Source organism: Giraffa tippelskirchi, chromosome 3 (assembly GCF_054371585.1).
Source record: "Giraffa tippelskirchi isolate mGirTip1 chromosome 3, T2T-mGirTip1v1.2.pri, whole genome shotgun sequence".
Taxonomy (NCBI): Eukaryota; Metazoa; Chordata; class Mammalia; order Artiodactyla; family Giraffidae; genus Giraffa; species Giraffa tippelskirchi.
Genome location: NC_137277.1, coordinates 181,219,226 through 181,239,101, shown reverse-complemented (window position 1 = coordinate 181,239,101; position 19,876 = coordinate 181,219,226). Strand labels below are relative to the sequence as shown.

The window sequence follows — 19,876 nt, the reverse complement described above, 5'->3', positions numbered from 1 at the left end:
ATTTAGACCTTTTATAGTGAGCAGCTGTTATTTATGAGATCTTACAAAGCACTGGGGAAGAAAATTAACTCTGAATACTCCCAACAGTCCACGTTGTTTGGGACCCAGTGAGTTTTGATCTAGGCTGAAGCATTTTGTTTGATTTGATTCCTAAGGTGCCGTAAGGTGGATCAGCCTGACTGGTGCCCTTACCTTGTTGCTGTTATTGATTTTAGGTCTCTTGCCCCATGAGCTCTTATTCATGAGAGGTAAAAAAAAAAAATACCCCTCAGCTCAGTTAGAAACAAATTAGCTCCTTTCGGTAAATGATCTGACAAGATATCCCTTTGCTGAGGCATAGCTGAGTCACTGCAGATTCAGGGCAGGTAGGGTCAGGCCCAGATGTCCTTCAGGGGCCCTGGGTTGGCCTGGATGGAGGATAGAAGGGACGAGGGGAGCACCCTAGTCTATCTCAGAGCTCTTGGGTCTGTGGTTGATTACTTCCAAGGATCAGGGTACCTGACCCTCCATCCTCCCGGGAATCCCCCAGTAAATGCTATGTTTATGACATGGTTCCTGCCTAAAGGCCGCGCTGTCTAGTGTGGCGGACAGACTCAGCAACATTCATTCATTCAACAGATGTGCTTTGAGCACCTGCTCGGAGCTGGGAAGTCCCAGGTACATAGTGGTGACCGAGACAATGCCATGCCTTTGGGACTTAATGTTTTCCTTGTCAAAGAGAGTATGTGAGGGGTGCACACTCTGGGTCTGCAGGGGAGAAGCTGAAACGGAAGTCCAGAGGAAGGCACCAGGAACTTGGAGATGCCCACAGGGGTGGAATCTCTGCTCAGCCTCTTTCTGCCTCTGCAGCCTTGGGCAAGTTCCTTTACTGCTCTTCGTAAATTGGGAACGATAAATCCTACCCACCCCATAGGGTGCTGGGAAAATTAAATGATGTAAAATGCTTTCCCAGTGCCTGGCACAGAGTCAGTGTCCAACAAATGCTTATTATCTATTAAAGAATAAAACAAAGCACAAGTGTAAGAGTACCTAAAATCATGCCTGAAAAAAATAGATAAATAATTTAAAATAAAAATAAAATAAAATAAAGTCATGCCTGAGAAAAACCTGGCACGTCGCTGTTGTGGCACAAATTCTGGCTGCCACCCTTGTGACCAGAAGAGGACATATTGTTCTGGACTGACCTCTCCTCCTTGCCCCATTGGGCCCCATCACGGAGTCCGTGCCATTGTTCTGATGTGTATAAGTCTCTCTCCCCGACCCCACCTGGACTGTGAGCAGATGGTCTCCAAACTCCAGATGATAGCAGAGTCGAGGAATGTGTGAGGGCAGGTGAAGGCTCTGGAGCCAGCCCACCTCTGGACCAGTTCCCTCCCTTTGGTCCTGGCCTTCAGACTGGCCCCTCTGCCACGGCTGATGTGTGATAAGCTAGGTCTTAACACTCAGGGTTGCAATGAGGTTGAAATGAAATCACGCATTCCCTGCATTTGGCATAGAGCCTGGTACATGTGGCCTTCCCTGATAGCTCAGTTGGTAAAGAATCCGCCTGCAATGCAGGAGATCCCAGTTTGATTCCTGGGTCGGGAAGATCCCCTGGAGAAGGGGTAGGCTACTCACTCCAGTATCTTTGGGCTTCCCTGTTGGCTCAGCTAGTAAAGAATCCGCCTGCAATGCAGGAGACCTGGGTTCGATCCCTGGGTTGGGAAGGTCTCCTGGAGAAGGGAAAGGCAACCCACCCCAGTATTCTGGCCTGGAGAATTCCGCGGACTGTATAGTCCATGGGGTCACAAAGAGTCGGGCATGACTGAGTGACTTTCACTTTCACTGGTACAGGAGAGAAAAGACACTTAGAGAATATTGCTTAAAAAAAAAACCCACAAATGAGCCACCCAAAGCTGTCAGACCCATCCCCTTGGGGCCTTGTACATAGGAGGGAATGTTTTAGCCTTCTTCTGGGCACTGGGCATTAAGATGTCAGCCAGTCTAACCAACTGCCCTGGGTTTGCCTGGGGAAGGAAATTCTTACCAGGAGCTTACTTGTCATCAAGAAGCCCAGCTCTCCAGAGACCCAGGAGCGTGTGTGGATTTCACGTGGCCCTGGCTGTGTGTCAGCCACTGAGCATGGCCAGTCTCTATCAAGTTAAAGGAAAATGGATAGAGGTGGTGCCTGTTCTTCCCTGCCTGGGGCCGGCAGGGAGCGAGGCTTGTCTGACAGACGTTGGAATGGGTTTAGGGCTCTGAAATCACTATGGTCAGCCACTCAATGCTTCGTGTAAGGGGAGCCTCCCTGAGGTCTGAGAAGGATTGTTATTGTTGTTTAGTCACTCAGTCGTGTCTGACTCTGTGATCCCATACACTGTAGCCCACCAGGCTCCTCTGTCCATGAGGTTTCCCAGGCAAGAACACTGGAGTGGGCTGCCATTTCCTTCTCCAGGGATCTTCCTCACCCAGGGATCGAACTTGAGTCTCCTGCATTGGCAGGCTGATTCTTTACCACTGAGCCACTAAGGAAGCCCCTGAGAAGGATGGTTGGGAGCAAATTCCCCAGCAGCTGTGTAATTCAAGACGCGCTAAAGGGGATTTTGACCTAGGGGGGAAAAAAAAGCAATGAGTTTCCCAAGGCATCTCAGAGTCAATAGAGTTCACCCTCAGGGTTGGGCCCAATTCAGAGAGGATTGAATTCTATGAGAAAAATAAGCAGAAAAATATCAGGGGAAATAAACCCCTAAAGGCTGCTAATTCTTGTCTCTGTGCTGGCTAGTAAGCTAGAGGCTTTCACATGTGTTGGCTCCAAAAAGCATGATTACTCTGAAATTACCAATGAGGAAACGGCTTCAGAGAGGTGAAGTAATTTATTCAAGATCACACAGTTAAGTGTGTTGAGGAGCTAGGATCTGAATGGCACTAAAGAACTTCCTCGTCAAACTCTCTAGCTCAGAAAACAGACACAGTGAGAGCACTTGATTAGCCACAACTTATTTGTTGCAGTAAAATACACATAAAATTTAACTGTTCTTAAGTGTACGGTTCACTGACATTATGTATATCCACATTGTCATGCAGCCATTACCAACATCCATCTCTAGAACTTTTTTTCATCTTCCCAAACTGACACTTTGTACGCATTAAATAATAACCCCTCATTTCTCTCTTGCTTCAGTCCCTGGAAAGCACCATTCCACTTTCTGCTCTGTGAATCTGACTAGTCTAAGTACCTCATATGAGTGGAATCATAGAGGTTTTTGTCTTCTTGTGACTAGCTCATTTCACTTGGCACACGTCCTCAAGATTCATCTATGTTGTAACATGTGTCAGAATTTCCTCTCTTTTTAAGGCTAGATAATATTCCTTTGTATGTATAGGCCACATTTTGCTTATCCATTAATTCATCCATGAGTACCTTTGGCTGTTGTGGATGATGCTACTATGAACATGCATGTACCGATTTCCCTTCATGACCCTGATTTTTTTTGTCTTTTTTTGTAATTTATTTTTAATTGGAAGATAATTGCTTTACACTGTTGTGTTGGTTTCTGCCATACAGGTATACATATGTACCTTCCGTCTTGAACCTCTCTCCCACCTCCCACCCCATCCCATTCCTCTAGGTTGTCACAGAGCCCCAGGTTGAGCTCCTTGTGTCATACAGCAAATTCCCACTGGCTATCTGTTTTACACTTGGTAATATATATACTGGAGAAGGCAATGGCAACCCACTCCAGTACTCTTGCCTGGAAAATCCCATGGACAGAGGAGCCTGGTAGGCTGCAGTCCACGGGGTCGCTAAGAGTCAGACACGACTGAGCGACTTCACTTTCACTTTTCACTTTCATGCACTGGAGAAGGAAATGGCAACCCACTCCAGTGTTCTTGCCTGGAGAATCCCAGGGATGGTGGAGCCTGGTGGGCTGCCATCTGTGGGGTCGCACAGAGTCGGACACGACTGAAGTGACTTAGCAGCAGCAGCAGCAGCAGCAGCAGTGTATATATTTCAATGCTACTCTCTCAATTTATCCCACCCTTTCCTTCCCCCGCTGTGTCCACAAGTCTGTTCTCTATGTCTGTGTCTCTATTTCTGTCCTACAAATAGGTTCATCAGTACCATTTTCCTAGATTCCAATTCCATATACGATATTTTTTCTCTTTCTGACTTACTTCACTCTGTAAAACAGGCTCCAGGTTCATCTATCCCACTAGAACTGACTCAAATGCATTCCTTTTTATGGCTGAGAAATATTTCATAATATATATGTACCACAACTTCTTTATCCATTCATCTATAATGGGCATCTAGGTTGCTTCCATGTCCTGGCTATTATAGATAGTGCTGCAATGAACACTGGGGTACATGTGTCTTTTAGAATGGTTTTCTCAGGGTATATGCCCAGTAGTGGGATTGCTCGTTATATGGTAGTTTTATTCCTAGTTTTTAAAGAAATCTCCATATTGTTCCCCATAGTGGCTGTACCAGTTTACATTCCCACCAACAATGCAAGAGGGTTCCTTCCCCTTTCTCCACATCCTCTCCAGTATTTATTGTTTGTAGATATTTTGATGATGGCCATTCTGACCCATGTGAGGTGATACCTCATTGTAGTTTTGGTTTGCATTTCTCTAATAATAAGCGATGTTGAGCATTTTTGTGTGTGTTTATTAGCCATCTGTATATCTTCTTTGGAGAAATGTCTGTTCAGGTCTTCTGCCCATTTTTTGATTGGGTTGTATATTTTTCTAACATTGAGCTGCCTGAGCTGCTTGTATATTTTGGAGATTAATCCTTTGTCGGTTGCTTCATTTGCAATTATTTTCTCCCATTCTGAGTATTGTCTTTTCATTTTGTTTATGGTTTCCTTTGCTGTGTGAAAACTTTTAAGTTTAATCAGTTCCCATTTGTTTGTTTTTGTTTTTATTTCCATAATGACCCTGCTTCTAATTCTTTTCGGTATATACCCAGAAGTGGAATTGTTGGATCATATGGCAATTCAGTTTTCAACTTTTTGAGGAATTGCCATGCTATTTTTCACAGTGGCTGCACCATTTTACATCCCCACCAACAGGGAAAGATTCCAGTTTTTCACATCTTCATCAACACTCTCTATTCTCTGGTTTTGTTTTGATTTTTGATAGTAGCCATTCTAATAGGTATGAAGTGGTATCTCATTGTGGTTTTGATTTTCATTTCTCTAATGCTTCCCTTGTCGCTCAGTCGGTAAAGAATTTGCTTGCAGTTCAGGAGACCCCGGTTCAATCCCTGGGTTGGGAAGATCCCCTGGAGAAGGAAATGGCAACCCACTCCAGTATCCTTGCCTGGAAAATCTCATGGGCAGAGGAGCCTGGTGGGCTGCAGTCCATGGGGTCGCAAAGAGTCGGGCACGACTGAGCTACTAACACACACACACAGTGATTAATGACATTGAGCATCTCTTCATGTGCCTATTGATCCTTCGTTACCTTCAGAGAAATGTCTGTTCAAGTCCTTTAGCCATATTTTAAATTCGGTTGTTTACTTTTTTACTGTTGAGTTGTAGGAATTCTTTGTATATTCTAGATATTAACCCCTTGTCAGATATGTGATTTGCAAATATTTTCTCCCATTCTGTGGGTGGCCTTTTCACTCTGTTGATCATGTCCTTTGATACATAAAAGCTTTGAATCTTGATGTAGTCCAGTTTATCTGTTTTTTAATTTGTTGCTTTTGGTATCATGTCCCAGATATTGTTGCCAAATCTAGTGTCATGAAACTTTCCTACTGTTTTCTTCTAAGAGTTTTATAGTCATAGCTCTTACATCTAGGTCTTTGATCCATTTTGAGTCAATTTTTAAATATGGTATGATATAAGGTTCCAATGTCATATCTACAACTTTTTGAAATAGGAAAAAAAAAATAATTAGAGACCAACAGTAGGATTTTGAGATGTGGGGAAATAAAATTTATCTTCCTAGGAAGTTTATTCTCTCACCCACTCTTGGTCTGCCCTCCAACTAGCCCCCACAGAGTAGTCAGAATGATCTTGCAGGAAACACACATAAGTCAAACCCCATCACTCCACTGCTTAAAAAGTGCAGCAGTTTGTTCAGTGTCTGCCCTCTCCCTAAGACCATAAATTTCAAGAAGTCAGACTGCTGTCTTCACCCCTGTATCCCTTCCTCAGCGCCAGCACATACCAGCTGCTCCATTAATATCTGTTGGATGAGTGAACAAACCTCAGCTTATAATAAGCTCACATTCTTTGACTTTTTCAAGGAGTGTGGGGGAGGAAGGAAGTGGAGGAGGAAGGAAGGTAACAAGCACTGAGGGGCAGAATAGCAAAGTCATTACCAGCTGTTGGCACTAGACTTCCTGATTTAAATACCATCCCTGCCATTTCATGGCCATGTGACCTTGGCAAATTGCTTCACCTCTTCAGTCTCAGTTTATGTTCTTCAAGGGATGGCAACACCTATTTGGATGATGAAAAGCAATTTGAACAGGAGGAACAGGGTGAGCAAGGGTGAGATGTGGGGCTGAAAACAGGAGTAGGGAATCAATTACGTATAGACAGAACAGTGAGACCCTTAGTTCCCCATCTCTTGTACTCTGCACAGCCAGGTGGCCACTCCCCCACTCTGCAGGAGGTTAGGGTTTTTTCCTTGGAGAAGGTAACCTAGGGGAACTGAATTTGCAGCTGCAGACACAGGAAGGGTCACAGTGAGATACCAAAGGAAAAAAAATGGTTTTTCAGACCCCTTCTGCTACCAGGGGTAGCTCTGCTACCAGAATCCTGACAGCCAGAAGTGTGCTCTCCAGGGAGGAAATGACAGAATTCTTTTCTGAAGCCCCCAAAGAAGAGAGCTACAGTCACTGATATTTAAATGTTCCTAGAATAAGAGCTAGATCTCCATTCAGTCCCCCTAGAATGAAGCACACCAGTTGACAGCCACTCCCCTGCCCCCATGCTGTCAATTAATTAATTAGTGCTTCACTCAAACACCAACCTTCAGGGACTTCCCTGGTGGTCCGGTGGCTAAGACTTCACACTCCCAATGCAAGGCGCCCAGATTCAATTCCTGGTCAGAGAACTAAACTCCACATGCTGCAACTAAAGAACTGGCATACTGCAGCAAAGATTGAGGATCCCTCATGCCACAACTAAGACCTGACACAGCCACGTAAATAAATAAACACTAAAAAAGAAAAGGCCAACCTTTGATCACATATCATCAGCCAAAGCAGACAAATAAACAAAAATGTGTGAAGCAGATAGACCATGCAGAAGAAAATACAAGACAAAAATTATTAGTATCCTCAGAGACAAAAGAGAAGATATTGCATTCTTGAAATAAGATGTTATAAATACTATATAAAAAGGAATAATAAGAGAAGAAGAGGCACTGGGAAATAAAAATGAGAGACAAAATAACGTTTTAAAAAAGTCAATAGAAAAGTTGAGAGGTAATGAAAAGGAAATTTCCCAGAAGATGTACAAAGACAGAAAATAAAAAAGAGAAGAAAAGGAGACAATCAATCTAGGAGGCCCAATATCTGACTACCGGATTGTCCAGGGATTCCGGAGAAAGCAGAGAGGAGGAAAGGACTGAAGAGATGATGAGAGGACATTTTATACTGAAGGGCATAAACCTCTGGACTGAGAGAACACAATAAAAATGAAAAAGAGCCATCTACGGCATATCATCACAAATGTCAGAAATCTAGCAGTAAAGAGAAGGTCCTAGGACTTCCCTGGTGGTCCAGAGGTTAAGATTCTGTGCTCCCAATGCGGGGTGCCCTGGGGTTCGATCCCTGGTCAGGGAACTAAGATTCCCCCATGCCATGCAGTGTGGCCTACATTAAAAAGAATTAAATTTTAAAAAGAGAAGTTCCTAAAAGTTTCAGAGGTGGGAAGAATAGACTACATACAAAACATCAGAAATGAAAATGGTTTCAGATGCCTCGGTGGCAACACTGGAAACTAGAAGATGAGGGAGCCATGTGATCAATTTTCTGATGGAAAATGATTTGCAATGTACTATTTTATGTAGAGTCAAAGAGATCAGACGTGAGGCTAGAAGAAAGACTTGCTGGCTTGCCAGGGTGTAAAATTTTTCCTTCCTATGTACCCTTTCTTTAGGAAGTGACTAGAGGATGTGCTCCACCAAAACAAGGGCATAAACCATGATAAACAAGACTTGTAACCCAGGAAACAGGTGCTGTAACACAGGAGGACAGATGTTCAGTGGTCTGAAAAGCAACCAGCTCCAGATTGAGAGAGGAGGAGGGAAGCTCCGGGAAGTGGATTCACTAGAAAAGCAAAAGGAATTTGATAGATTATGTGAGTGCATGGAAAAGGCATTGGGTCTGCTGGCGCGTTTGAAGAGATTTATCAATGTGTACACAGAACTAAGCAAATTAAAAAAAGAAGCAATTATTTTTTTTATTGAGGTACAGTTGTTTTACAACGTTGTATTGGTTCCTGCTGTACAACAAAGTGAATCAGCTTCGAGTATACCTATATTCCCTCTTGTCCTCTCTCCCATCTCCCCTCATCCCACACGTCTTGGTCATCACAGAGCACCCAGCTGAGCTCCTTGCATTATACAGCAGGTTTCCACCATCTATTTTACACATGGTAGTGTATATACATCAATCCCAATCTCATCCCACCTCCCTTCCCCCCACCATGTCCACATGTCTTTTCTCCACATCTGTGACTCTATACCTGCCTTGCAAATGGGTTCATCTGTACCATTTTTCCAGATTCCACATATATGCATTAATATATGATATTCGGTTTTCAAAAAGAGGCAATTATTAACTCCACAGAAACAAAAAATTAGTACTAAAAAGTAAATACAACTATAGTATACCATTTGGTTCAGCAGTGGACAGTACCTACGAAGTCATAAGAATGTAAACCCTGGGGGCTTCCCTGGTGGTCCAGCAGCTCTGACCCTGTGCTCCCAACACAGAGAGCCCAGGTTCGATCCCTGGTCAAGGAACTAGATCCCATATGCCACAACTAAAAAACTCACATGCCACAACGAAGACTGAAGATCCTGTGTGCCACAACTACGACCTTGGCACAGCCAAAGAAATAAAAATAAATAATTAAAAAAACAACAACAACGAATGTAAACCCTGGAAAAAAGTAAACTCTGGATATCAAGTTGACTAAAACATTTTAAATTGTGGTAGAACTATATTGGGAGGATGGAGAGGAAGCTGGTTAGATGAAGAGTGTTAATCCTCATTTACCATATTAAAGAGTTGTGGAGGACCTCAGTAGGGGTTTCCCTGGTGGCTCGGTGGTAAAGAATCAACCTGCAATGCAGGAGATGCAGGTTCTATCCCTGGGTCAGGAAGATCCCCTGGAGAAGGAAATGGCAACCCACTCCAGTGTTCTTGTTTGGGAAATCCCATGGACAGAGGAGCCTACAGTCCATGGGGTCGCAAAAGAGTCGGACACGATTCAGCAAATAAACAACAACAAGGAGGAACTTAGCAGTATTCACTAATACTTGATTCTCCCTCCTTCTGGGCACACAAAAGATTACTTTTCAGTCCCTTGCAATTGGGGACTACTTCTAGACAGTCAGCTTCAAGAGAAAGTGCGGTGTTGCAGCTAGAATGAAGCTTAGATGACTCTGTCTGTCCCCTCTCCCTCTGTGGTGGTCAAGGCAGCCTTGGGTTAAGATAGCAGAGCCACAGGATTGAGGCAGGCTGGAACTGCCTCCTGGAATGTGGATGTCCCGGAGACACTGAATGGATTCTGCAAGGGTAAGACATAAAGCTTTTTCATATGTTAAGCCATTGAGATTTTGGGATTGTCTGTTACTGGCGCATACCCTGACTTTGTTATTGTTCTTCAGTCACTAGGTCGTGTCCAGCTCTTACAGCTCTATGGACTATAGTCCCCCCCAGGCTTCCCTGTCCATGGGATTTCTCAGACAAGAATACTGGACTGGGTTGCCATTTCCTTCTCCAGGGGATCTTCCCCTCCAGGGATCGAACCCGTGTCTCCTGCATTGGCAGGTGGATTCTTTACCACTGAGCCACGAGGGAAAGCCATAACTTGACTTAACTGAATACAAACTTCAACAGCTACTGTCTAAAATAGATACATCAAGAAATAGACATTTAAACATATTATTTAGAATTATGGAGATAATCACTAGAAGAATAACTAAAAACATTAAAAGTGGTTGGCCTGGGGAGCAGGGCTGAGAAGCAAAGATAGGGTGGGGCAGAGGGGCAGCTGCTTTCATTATAGGGCTGTGACACTCAGGCATCGTGTTACACTGGCAGAAACCACATATTCGCGGTCGGGAGGATTCCTGCCAAACCAACACAGTGGCAGGCTCTTCGGAGGGAGGGCACACTAGAACAAAGGTCTGAGGGAACCACAGATGGGATTGGACAGGGTGGGCGGGCACAATGGGAAGGGAGGCCACCCAGATGAAATGCCAGTGTGAGGAGTTTGGTTTTTATCCAGGTGGCAATGGGGAGCCATGGAAGGATCATAAGGGATAGAGTTGAATCTGCCTGAGCAAACCCACCTTTACAGTGAGCATCCTGACTCATGTGGAGGATGAATGGGGGGGCAGGAGGCTGCTGTGGTGGGCCCCATGAGAGCTGAGGAGGCCTGGACTAAGACATCCATACCACAGATGTTGATGGAGAAGCTGCCATTCGTCTGGCAGGCCTGATGATACGGCAGGGTACGAGATGGGCAATGTGCCCTGCCTTCAGGGAGCTTATGTGGGTGAGAGAGGCAAAGGGGGAGAAAAGAAGATAAAGTCAGGCGATGGTTCATACTGTAAAGAAGACTGAAGCAGTGTAAGGAGATAGAGGGGCTTCCCTGGTGGCTCAGCGGTAAAGGAGTCGCGGGTTTGATCCCAGGGTCGGGAAGATCCCCTGGAGGAGGGCGTGGCAACCCACTCCAGTATTCTTGCCTGAGAAATCCCATGGACAGAGGAACCTGGCGGGCTACAGTCCATGGAGTCTCAAAGAGTCAGACACGACTGAGTGACTTAGTATGCACACACACAAGGCGATGGAGGGGAGAGAGGGTACTAAGATGTCGGGGAAGCAGCTCTGAGGGGGAGATATTTGAATAGAGTCCTGGGTTACATGAAGGAATGGGGGACTTCCCTGGTGGTCCAGTGGTTAAGACTCCAAGCTCCCAATGCAGGGGCCTGGGTTCCATCCCTGGTCAGGGATCCCGCGTGCTGCAACTAAGACATCATGTGCTATAACCAAAAATAAAGATTCTGCATGCTGCAACTAAGACTCAACAAAGCCACACACACAAAAAAAGAAGAAGGAACAAGCCATGCAAAATTTGGAGGCTGAGGGTTCCGGGCCGAGCAAACTGTAGTCCGATGGTCCTGAGGTGGGATGGGCTTGATGCGGCCAAGGTACAGCAAAGAGGCTGTTGAGGGGTGTAGGGGAAGGGACATCCACCAAGAGGAAAGTTCTGGGAGCTGAAGCCTGAGAGGTGGTCGGGGCCAGTCTATGGAACGTGGAGAGGACTTTGAGGAGCTCCTAGGGGATTGAGAATCCCATGGATAGAGGAGCCTGGCGGGCTACAGTCCATGGGGTCTCAAGAGTCAGACACGACTTAGCAGCTAAACCACCATCCCTAGGGAGCTGAGAGCCATTGAGTGGCAGGACTGGTACTGAGGAGGCAAGGAGGACCCAGCTTGGCGGCCAGTGAGCCTCCCGCTCCCTCTACAGGGGCCCCACCGACCCCCCCCAGGGTTGGCTGTGCCTCAGCCCTGTCTGGGCCAGCTACAGCAGCTTCATCACCCACTCCCCTTATCCCAGCCCCCTCTGGGAATTGAAGGATCCTTCACAAATCAAAATAGCAGGCAGAGAACAGCCTCTAATTGTTCTGCGTAAAAGAAGTGAAATTAGACGAGTCAGCTGTGGGGTTGAGACCGCCTCCCACACAGCTGTGATCCCGCACCCACTGAAGGCAGACTTCCCGAGACTTGCAATTCTGCTGTCTCTGAGCAAAACTTTTTACTTCTCCAGTCCCAGGGCAAATGACAGCTATTTTGGTAGGAAGTGAGACAGATGCTGGCCCTGGAGGACAATGAAAGCGTCCTTTTTTTTTTTTTAACCAAAAAAAAAAAAAGAAAAGAAAATCAGTCACTTTGTGAAGGAGCGGCGTTAGGTGATGTGAGTTCATTCGGTCATTCAAAACAGTGGGCGCGCTCATGCTGGGGGCACAAGACTCGCAGGTTCCGGCCCAGAGGAGCAGAGGGGCACGGTGTGGTTCCACCCTTGGCGGAGCGGGGAGAGAGCACTGTCTGGGCGCCAGGAGGTCCAAGTTCTCACCTTGGTCTGCCACTGTCGCCCTGTGACCTTGGATCAGTTTCCCCCTCTCCCAGTGTGGGCTTTAGGCTGCATTGTTGTGCTTGTTTGGTCTCTCAGTTGTGTCAGGCTCTTTGAGACCCCACGGGCTGTAGCCCACCAGGCTCCTCTGTCCATGGGATTTCCCAGGCAAGAATACTGGAGTGGGTTGTCATTTTTTCCTCTAAGGAAACTTCCCGACACAGGGATCGAACCCATGTCTCCTGCATTGGAAGGTTTGAGCCACCAGGGAAGCCCTTTAGGCTACATAATGTTTCTCAAGCATTAGAGTCTATGAGAAGCTCGCGTGCGTGTGTGTGTGTGTCTGTGTGTGGGATGTCTGGTTGAAGATAAAGATCCCCAGGCCTGATTTCCAGAGATTAAGATTGAGAAGATCTGGGGTGCAGTCTAAGAATCTGCACTTCTCACATACTCTTCTGGTAATTCCCTCCGGAGTCCCTGGACCACAGGGTAGTAAAAACTTTCCCTCAATCTCTCTGGGCTCTTCTTGCTCTGAAATTTGAAGAGTTGTTCATGCAACCCTCCCCTGGGTTTCTCAGATCATTCCAGGAGCATGGAAGGTGTCCTTACCCCTGCCTCGGTGTCTGTCTGTTTCTGTGATGATCACGCTGCATGGGGACGGTCTGTTTCAGTGTATTTAGCCTCCTCCAGGCTACCTGGTGCCCAGCCTGGGCCTTGGTACAGGACAGGTCATGACTGTAAATGTTGGCCCAACAAGAGGCCAGCTGTAGGGCAGGCAGCTGGGCAGCAAATAGACCAAGGAGGGATGCTGCTGAGCTCTGGGTGCCTGGTGTGGCTGCAGACATCTGGTTTGGACACCTGGATTCATGCCCTGGGTCAGGTGTGTGACTCTGTCACCTGCTTCCCTTGCCTGCAGCTGGGGAAGTCCAGCTACCTGGGGCTAAGGTGGCCTGGATAGGACCACCGACTGGGAGCCCTGGTCAACCCTGGAGAACATCCAGGCAGTCTGAGGCCCCAGCCAGTTTGTCTCGGCTTCCTCAGAGCTGGCTAATCATATTCCCCAAAGGCCAGGTCAATGGCAGAGGCCAGAGGGTCAGGTCACTCTGGTCTAGCCCCCCCTTCATTTTTATATAGGGAGAATAATAACAGCTGTCATATACCGAGCACTTACCATGCCCTGAGCTCAGGGCTAAATGCTCTATCATCTGTTATTAAATTTTATAACAGCCCTATGAGGTTGGTAAAAGTATCACTCTTTTTTTTTTTCTTAACAATATGGACACCAGGGCTTAGAGAGGTCAAGTTACTAGCCCAGAGTCACTCAGCTAATAAATAGTAGAGGCAGGATTAGAACTGAGACCTGTTTTCCTCTGGAGTCCAGGTTTGTTTTTAAGCATATTGCTTAGAACCCCTGAGAAGATAAGGGGTTTTCCTTGAGTAACTTCCTACTAAAATTACTCCTTGCTGGAGGGACTCCTTTTGTATCTGTTATAGTGGAAAGGAGTGATGCTGAATCAGATAGTTCAGGGTTCTAGTCCCACTTCTGCCCTTGACCTTTCCTGTCACTTTGGGCCAGTCATCCCCTCCATAAGTTTCATGTGAAACTGAAATCCGTGAAATGGAACAATTTATATATGCACTTCCTTTTAAGGTACACTAAGATGAAGACGGCCACCAATATCTACATTTTCAACCTGGCCTTGGCAGACGCCCTGGCCACCAGCACACTGCCCTTCCAGAGTGCCAAGTACCTGATGGAGACATGGCCCTTTGGGGAACTGCTCTGCAAGGTCGTGCTCTCCATTGACTACTACAATATGTTCACCAGCATCTTCACGCTCACCATGATGAGTGTCGACCGCTACATTGCCGTCTGCCACCCCGTCAAGGCCCTGGACTTCCGCACCCCTGCCAAGGCCAAGCTGATCAACATCTGCATCTGGGTCCTGGCCTCTGGTGTCGGTGTACCCATCATGGTCATGGCTGTGACCCGCCCCCGGGGTGAGTGAGGAAGGGAGCCTTGATACAGATCACTGACCACAGGAGGCAGCATATAGGCGTCTGTGGGTTTGTAGACCACTTACCAGGGTGGGCGTAGGTGGATCACCAATGGAGGTGTGGGTTGCTGATCAATGAAAGGGTGGATGGCTGGCCAGTGGGAGTGTGAATAGTCAACCAATGGGAATGTGAGTGGTGGACTGATGGGAGAATGAATGACTGGTCAGTGGTCATATGGGTGGCTGGCCAAAGGAATTTTATGAATGGGATTATGGATGGCCACATGTGTGGATTACTGACCTATAGGGAGATGGTGGATAGCCAGTGGGGTGAGGGTGACTAGTGAGCAGTGGGAGCCATAAGATCTGCAATCCCATCCCAAACTCCCTTCCACCCCATTGGCCCAGATGACCAAAGCAAGGCCTAGAGAATGGCCTGTGTAGAATGATGGGTGCATTTCCTCAGAGTAAAATGCTGTACTAATTAATGTAGTATAGTAACTACCTGTATCAGTCAGGGTGGCTGCTATAACAATAGCCATAGCTTAACACAGTAGAGGTTTATTTCTCACTGACATCACAGTCCAGTGTGAGTAAGAGGAGGACGGGCTCTACTCCACACAGTCATTCAGGGATCCAGCCTCCAAATGATGGTTTGGGCTGCAGTGTGCTGGCATCTGGGCTTCCATGGTGGCTCAATGAATAAAGACGAGGGGATGAGGGTTCGATCCCTGGGTCAGGCAGATCCTCTGGAGGTGGGCATGGCAACCCACTCCAGTATTCTTGCTTGGAGAATCCCACGGACAGAGGAGCCTGGCGGGCTACAGTCCATAGGGTCACAAAGAGTCAGACACGACTGAAGTGACTTAGCGCGCATGCACATACCAGCCCCTGGCCAGCAGATGAATATGGGAGTGGTGAGAAAGGACAACCACTTTAAATGAAGGGCCCATCACTTCCTAGTGATAGCTGGTTGTTGTTGTTGTTTGAGTCATGAACGACTCTTTTGTGATCCCATGGACTGTAGTCCTGCCAGACTCCTCTGTCCATAAGATTTCCCAGGCAATAATACTGGAGTAAGTTGCTATTTCCTTCTCTAGGGGATCCTGCATTGGCAGGCGAATTACCAGTGAGCCACATGGGAAGTCCAGTGATAGCTGGTTATGACCCCAACTTGATGTAAATGGGAAAAGTAATTTAGCAGAATGTCAAAGACACTGGTCACTAACCTCTCTTGAGCCACGCTCTGTCTTGGGGTGTTGAAAAGATTAAGTGAGATGATAGGTTGTAAAACACTTAGGACAAGGCCTGGCTCATTGTCAAGGCCCAGTAAATAGCAGCTATTAGAATAATTGAGCCTGTGAGATAGACAAGGCAGGGACTCCTACTTCCACCGGACTGAAAGCAAACTGAGAATCAGAGAGGTCAGGTGGTTTATTTAGCAGACATTTGGTAGAATCTGGCCTAGAACCCAAGGTTCCTGTCCCCATAACTGTTGCTCCTTTTGGCCGCCAGGGTGAAGGTTTGCATTGTCGTAGGAGAGGGAACAGGCTTGGTGGGGAGTTTCTTGGCCACCCTCGACCCTCGCAAGGGTAGAGTTCCTGGTGCCCTTATATAGTCTCTGAGTGATTAGTCTTGACTCAGCAGTTGGACCTAATTCCTCACTGTCAGCCTTCAGTTTACAGGCCATTAACTGCAGCCCTCCTGGGGGCTGGGCCAGATGGGCCTCCTCATCCCCTGCCCCCCACTCTCTTTCTCTCTCTCTCATACACACACACTCCCTGAGTGTGTGCCATTGACACTCAGTTCTATAAGCCACTTGCTGTGTGACCTTGGCCAAGTGCTATTCCTCTCTGGGCCTGTTTCTGCCATCTGTACCATGAAAGTCCTTGGGTCCAGTTGTGGCTGGTGGTCCTGCCAGCCTGATGTCCTGTGGACCCACTCTGTCTGTGGACTCCAGCCCCTTTCTCACAGCTCTCAGGCTCCAAGTCCACTGGATGGGTCCTCAGATTCCAGAATCCCAGGAGGTCCTAGGAATACCCTGGGCCAGCCTCAGCTCTGTATCTGAGTCCCATAACATCCCCAAAGTACTCATCTAGCCCAAGCCCACACTCCAGGAAAAGGGAACTTATTCCATCCCCTCTTATCTGTGGACAAGTGTGGCAGTCAGAACGTTCTTGACATGAAGCTGAGATCTGCCTCCTTGGCCTAGCTCTGACCCCTGGACTCCCACATGTTTCTGCCCTTCTGCCCTGTGAGTGTGCCAAGTGTTTGAACCATTCTGTTCTAAATACTTTCCACACCATGGCCCTCACAACAATCCTATGAATTTAGGTACTGTTGTTAATCCCACTTGATGGAAGCTCTGGTAGAGGTTGAACAATTTGCCCAGGACACATCACACAGTTAGCAGGGCCTGAGTCCTACTCTTAACACGTGCTCTTTAAGTCAATCTTAGCAGTACTGTCCTCACTGGAGCTACTTTGTGAATGTGTGCAGTGTTTTCAGTTATCATCATGACTGGCATTTAGTGGGCTTGAACTAAATTCTATCATTATATCACTGCTCCCCGTGGGCATAGAGGGTGATAAAAGGACTGGGAGAGAATATAGAAAACAGACCTCCTTGGTTAGGGCCAGTTTGCTGGGGTCTTGAAGGATAAGTAGGAGTTCACCAAGTGCAGAAGTGATGGAGGACATTCCAGGGAGAAGAATCGAAAAGGCCAGGAGGAGGCAGCGGGGCTTGACCACGCCGAGAAGGGTGGGCAAGCAGGGAGATAAGGTCCTTAGGGCCACCAGCCCCTCACCCACTGTCTTTCCTTGTTTCCCTGGCTCAGACGGGGCAGTGGTGTGCATGCTCCAGTTCCCCAGCCCCAGCTGGTACTGGGACACGGTGACCAAGATCTGCGTGTTCCTCTTCGCCTTCGTCGTGCCCATCCTGGTCATCACCGTGTGCTATGGCCTCATGCTGCTGCGCCTGCGCAGCGTGCGCCTGCTGTCGGGCTCCAAGGAGAAGGACCGCAGTCTGCGGCGCATCACCCGCATGGTGCTGGTGGTGGTGGGCGCCTTCGTGGTGTGCTGGGCCCCCATCCACATCTTCGTCATCGTCTGGACGCTGGTGGACATCGACCGCCGCGACCCGCTCGTGGTGGCCGCGCTGCACCTGTGCATCGCGCTCGGCTACGCCAACAGCAGCCTCAACCCGGTGCTCTACGCCTTCCTGGACGAGAACTTCAAGCGCTGCTTCCGCCAGCTCTGCCGCACGCCCTGCGGCCGCCCGGAGCCCGGCAGCTTCAGCCGCGCCCGCGAAGCCACGGCCCGCGAACGGGTCACCGCCTGCACCCCGTCCGACGGCCCCGGCGGTGGCGCCGCCGCTTGACTCGCGGCCGGCCGGCCCGCTGCGCGCCTCTCCGGAGGGACCCGGCGGTCAGGCGGAGTCCTAGTAGGGGCGGGGGCCACGACGCGGGGTGGGGCGGGCGGGGACCCTGCCGTGGGGTGGATCTCTGGTCTGGGGCAGGCGGGGAGTGGGCTAGGCCGAGCTCAAGGTCAAAGGCTTTGGGTTGGGGCGGGGGAGCTCGCTAGCCCAGGGGAGTGGACCTGTGGCTCTGCGATTGGGCGGCTAAATGGAGGCCCCTGCCACGAGTTCTAGTTGGAGCTGGGTTGGCGGGAGTGGGAGTCTGGTCTGAGACCCGGCCCAGGACCAAAGAGGGCCGGTGCTGGGGACGGTGGAATTGAGCTTCAAGATCGGGCCCCGGTGTGATGGGGAGGGACGTCTTCTGGGGGTGAGCTGAAGGACAGGACCGTGAGGCTGAGGCTCCAGCTCCGGATTGGCCTGGGAGAGAGGGCTCATGTACAAACAATGGGGCCGCAGCTTGGAGTCCAGTCCCAGCCCCCGAGTTCCAGAAAGGGGCGGGGCTCGCAGAGGTCCAGGCCCAACCTGCCATTTTTATGATAGGAACGAAGAGAAAATAAAATAGAAACGGTACACCTTTTCTCTCCTCAACAGTCGTTTCCCTGGAAGGGGCAGGGAGGCGCAGCATCGAAGCGGAGCTTGAGATGGGACAGTGGAGTTGCAGGATAGGGTAGCAAGCAAGAAGGGCCTCAGCCGGGGCGAGGTCCCCACGGGGAAGAGTCAGAAGGGCCTGCGAATCCCAACCAGAGCTGCCGGGAGGCCTCTGTACCCAAGGCTGGTGAGGCGGGGCAGAGACAGAGGGAGGGGGCTTCTACTTTGAAGTTAGGTCCTTAAGCCACAGGGAGGACACTTTGGGGATCCCCACGGCCCTGGCTTCTCTGGCCCAGGTGCTAGAGGAGAGGGCCACACTAATAGCTCCGTGAGTGTAGGAGGCCCCTGGCTCTGGGTTGGGGGCACCTCTGAAGCACCAGGGTGGCATTTTCCTCCTCTCAGACACTGGCACCTTGATAAGAACCTCCAAGAAATCCTCTCCCTTCTCCCAACATCTGGCTACACCCAGTATGTCTGATGAATTGGAATCGCATCCCGGCCCTGGGACCTGACTTGGAAGGGACTGGGGAGAAGAAGGCTTTTGTAACTGCAGGGCCAGCATCAGTCTCTGTCCCCAGGTCCCCACCCCCTGCGCACGCTGCCCCCTTCAAGCTGCTGAGGTCAAGGTCCACCAGAGTTAGGCATAGAAGTTTTCCTTTTCGTTTGGCATTTTATTCCTGCATCCCCAGATCTTTGCCAGACCCTGACTTCAGGGTCTGGCCTGTTCTCTGTGTCCCCCACCCCAAGCTTCATCTCCACCATCCCCCAACCTCTCCCCTCTCTCCCCAACACTGCCTCTGTCACATACACCCTGACTCCTTATTGAAGCAGTGTGCTGACATCTTTGTGAAAACAAATTTAATTTTCTTCCCTTTTTGGGACAGATGGAAAGAAATTGACGTCTTTGTCTCAAACAGAAAAAAAAAAGATACACCTTTTCTCTCTTTGACAGTCATTTCCTTGGAACAAAAGCCTTTCCCCTCTCTGGGAGGCTGTCACTCCAGCAGGGGCTGAACTAGCATTCTGGGGGTTGGGGCTCAGGCACCAAGGTGGGCTTTGGGCACAAGAAGGGCAGGGATGCCCTTAGCGGGCAAAGCATAGTCACCTTCTCAGGATGAGGTCCCCCGAAGCCCCAGACCTGGGAATGTCCTTCCTTCAGGAAGTGGCTTCACTAGCGCCCTGGAAGATGTGGGATCGTAGCCAGCACTCCGATCCAGGCTGCTAAGCTATCAAGGCCTGGGGTCCCAGTCCACCTGGATCACTGTCACCATCCAAATGGAGCTTGTGACTATGAAGATCTCTGTGTCTGAATGGGGTGGGTGGTTCAGCAAGACAGGGGACACACTCCTGGGACACTTATTATCATCACTTGGGACCCCTCCTGCTAGTGCCTTCTGGAAATGTCATAGAAAGGGGACAATTTAGGAACCAGGGAAGACTCTTGAAGGAGGTGACATTGGAGCCAGAGCTTTTTATTCTCTTTGCAAAGACTGGGTCCTCTTCAACCCCTCCAGGACAGGCCTGTCTTGAGGCTGCTCCAAATCCAGTCACTGCCATTTCC

General features: G+C 48.8%; 1 protein-coding gene across 1 annotated transcript in view; it reads left to right on the top strand.

The window, feature by feature from the left end:
• Positions 1-19,250, top strand: part of OPRD1 (opioid receptor delta 1) — a 42,179-nt gene extending 22,929 nt beyond the window's left edge. The window contains exons 2-3 of the mRNA XM_081586334.1: positions 13,968-14,317; positions 17,150-19,250. Coding sequence (XP_081442460.1) covers positions 13,968-14,317; positions 17,150-17,691 — 892 coding nt within the window. The 3' untranslated portion in view covers positions 17,692-19,250. The remainder of the gene's footprint in view (positions 1-13,967; positions 14,318-17,149) is intronic.
• The last annotated feature ends 626 nt before the right edge of the window (positions 19,251-19,876 follow it).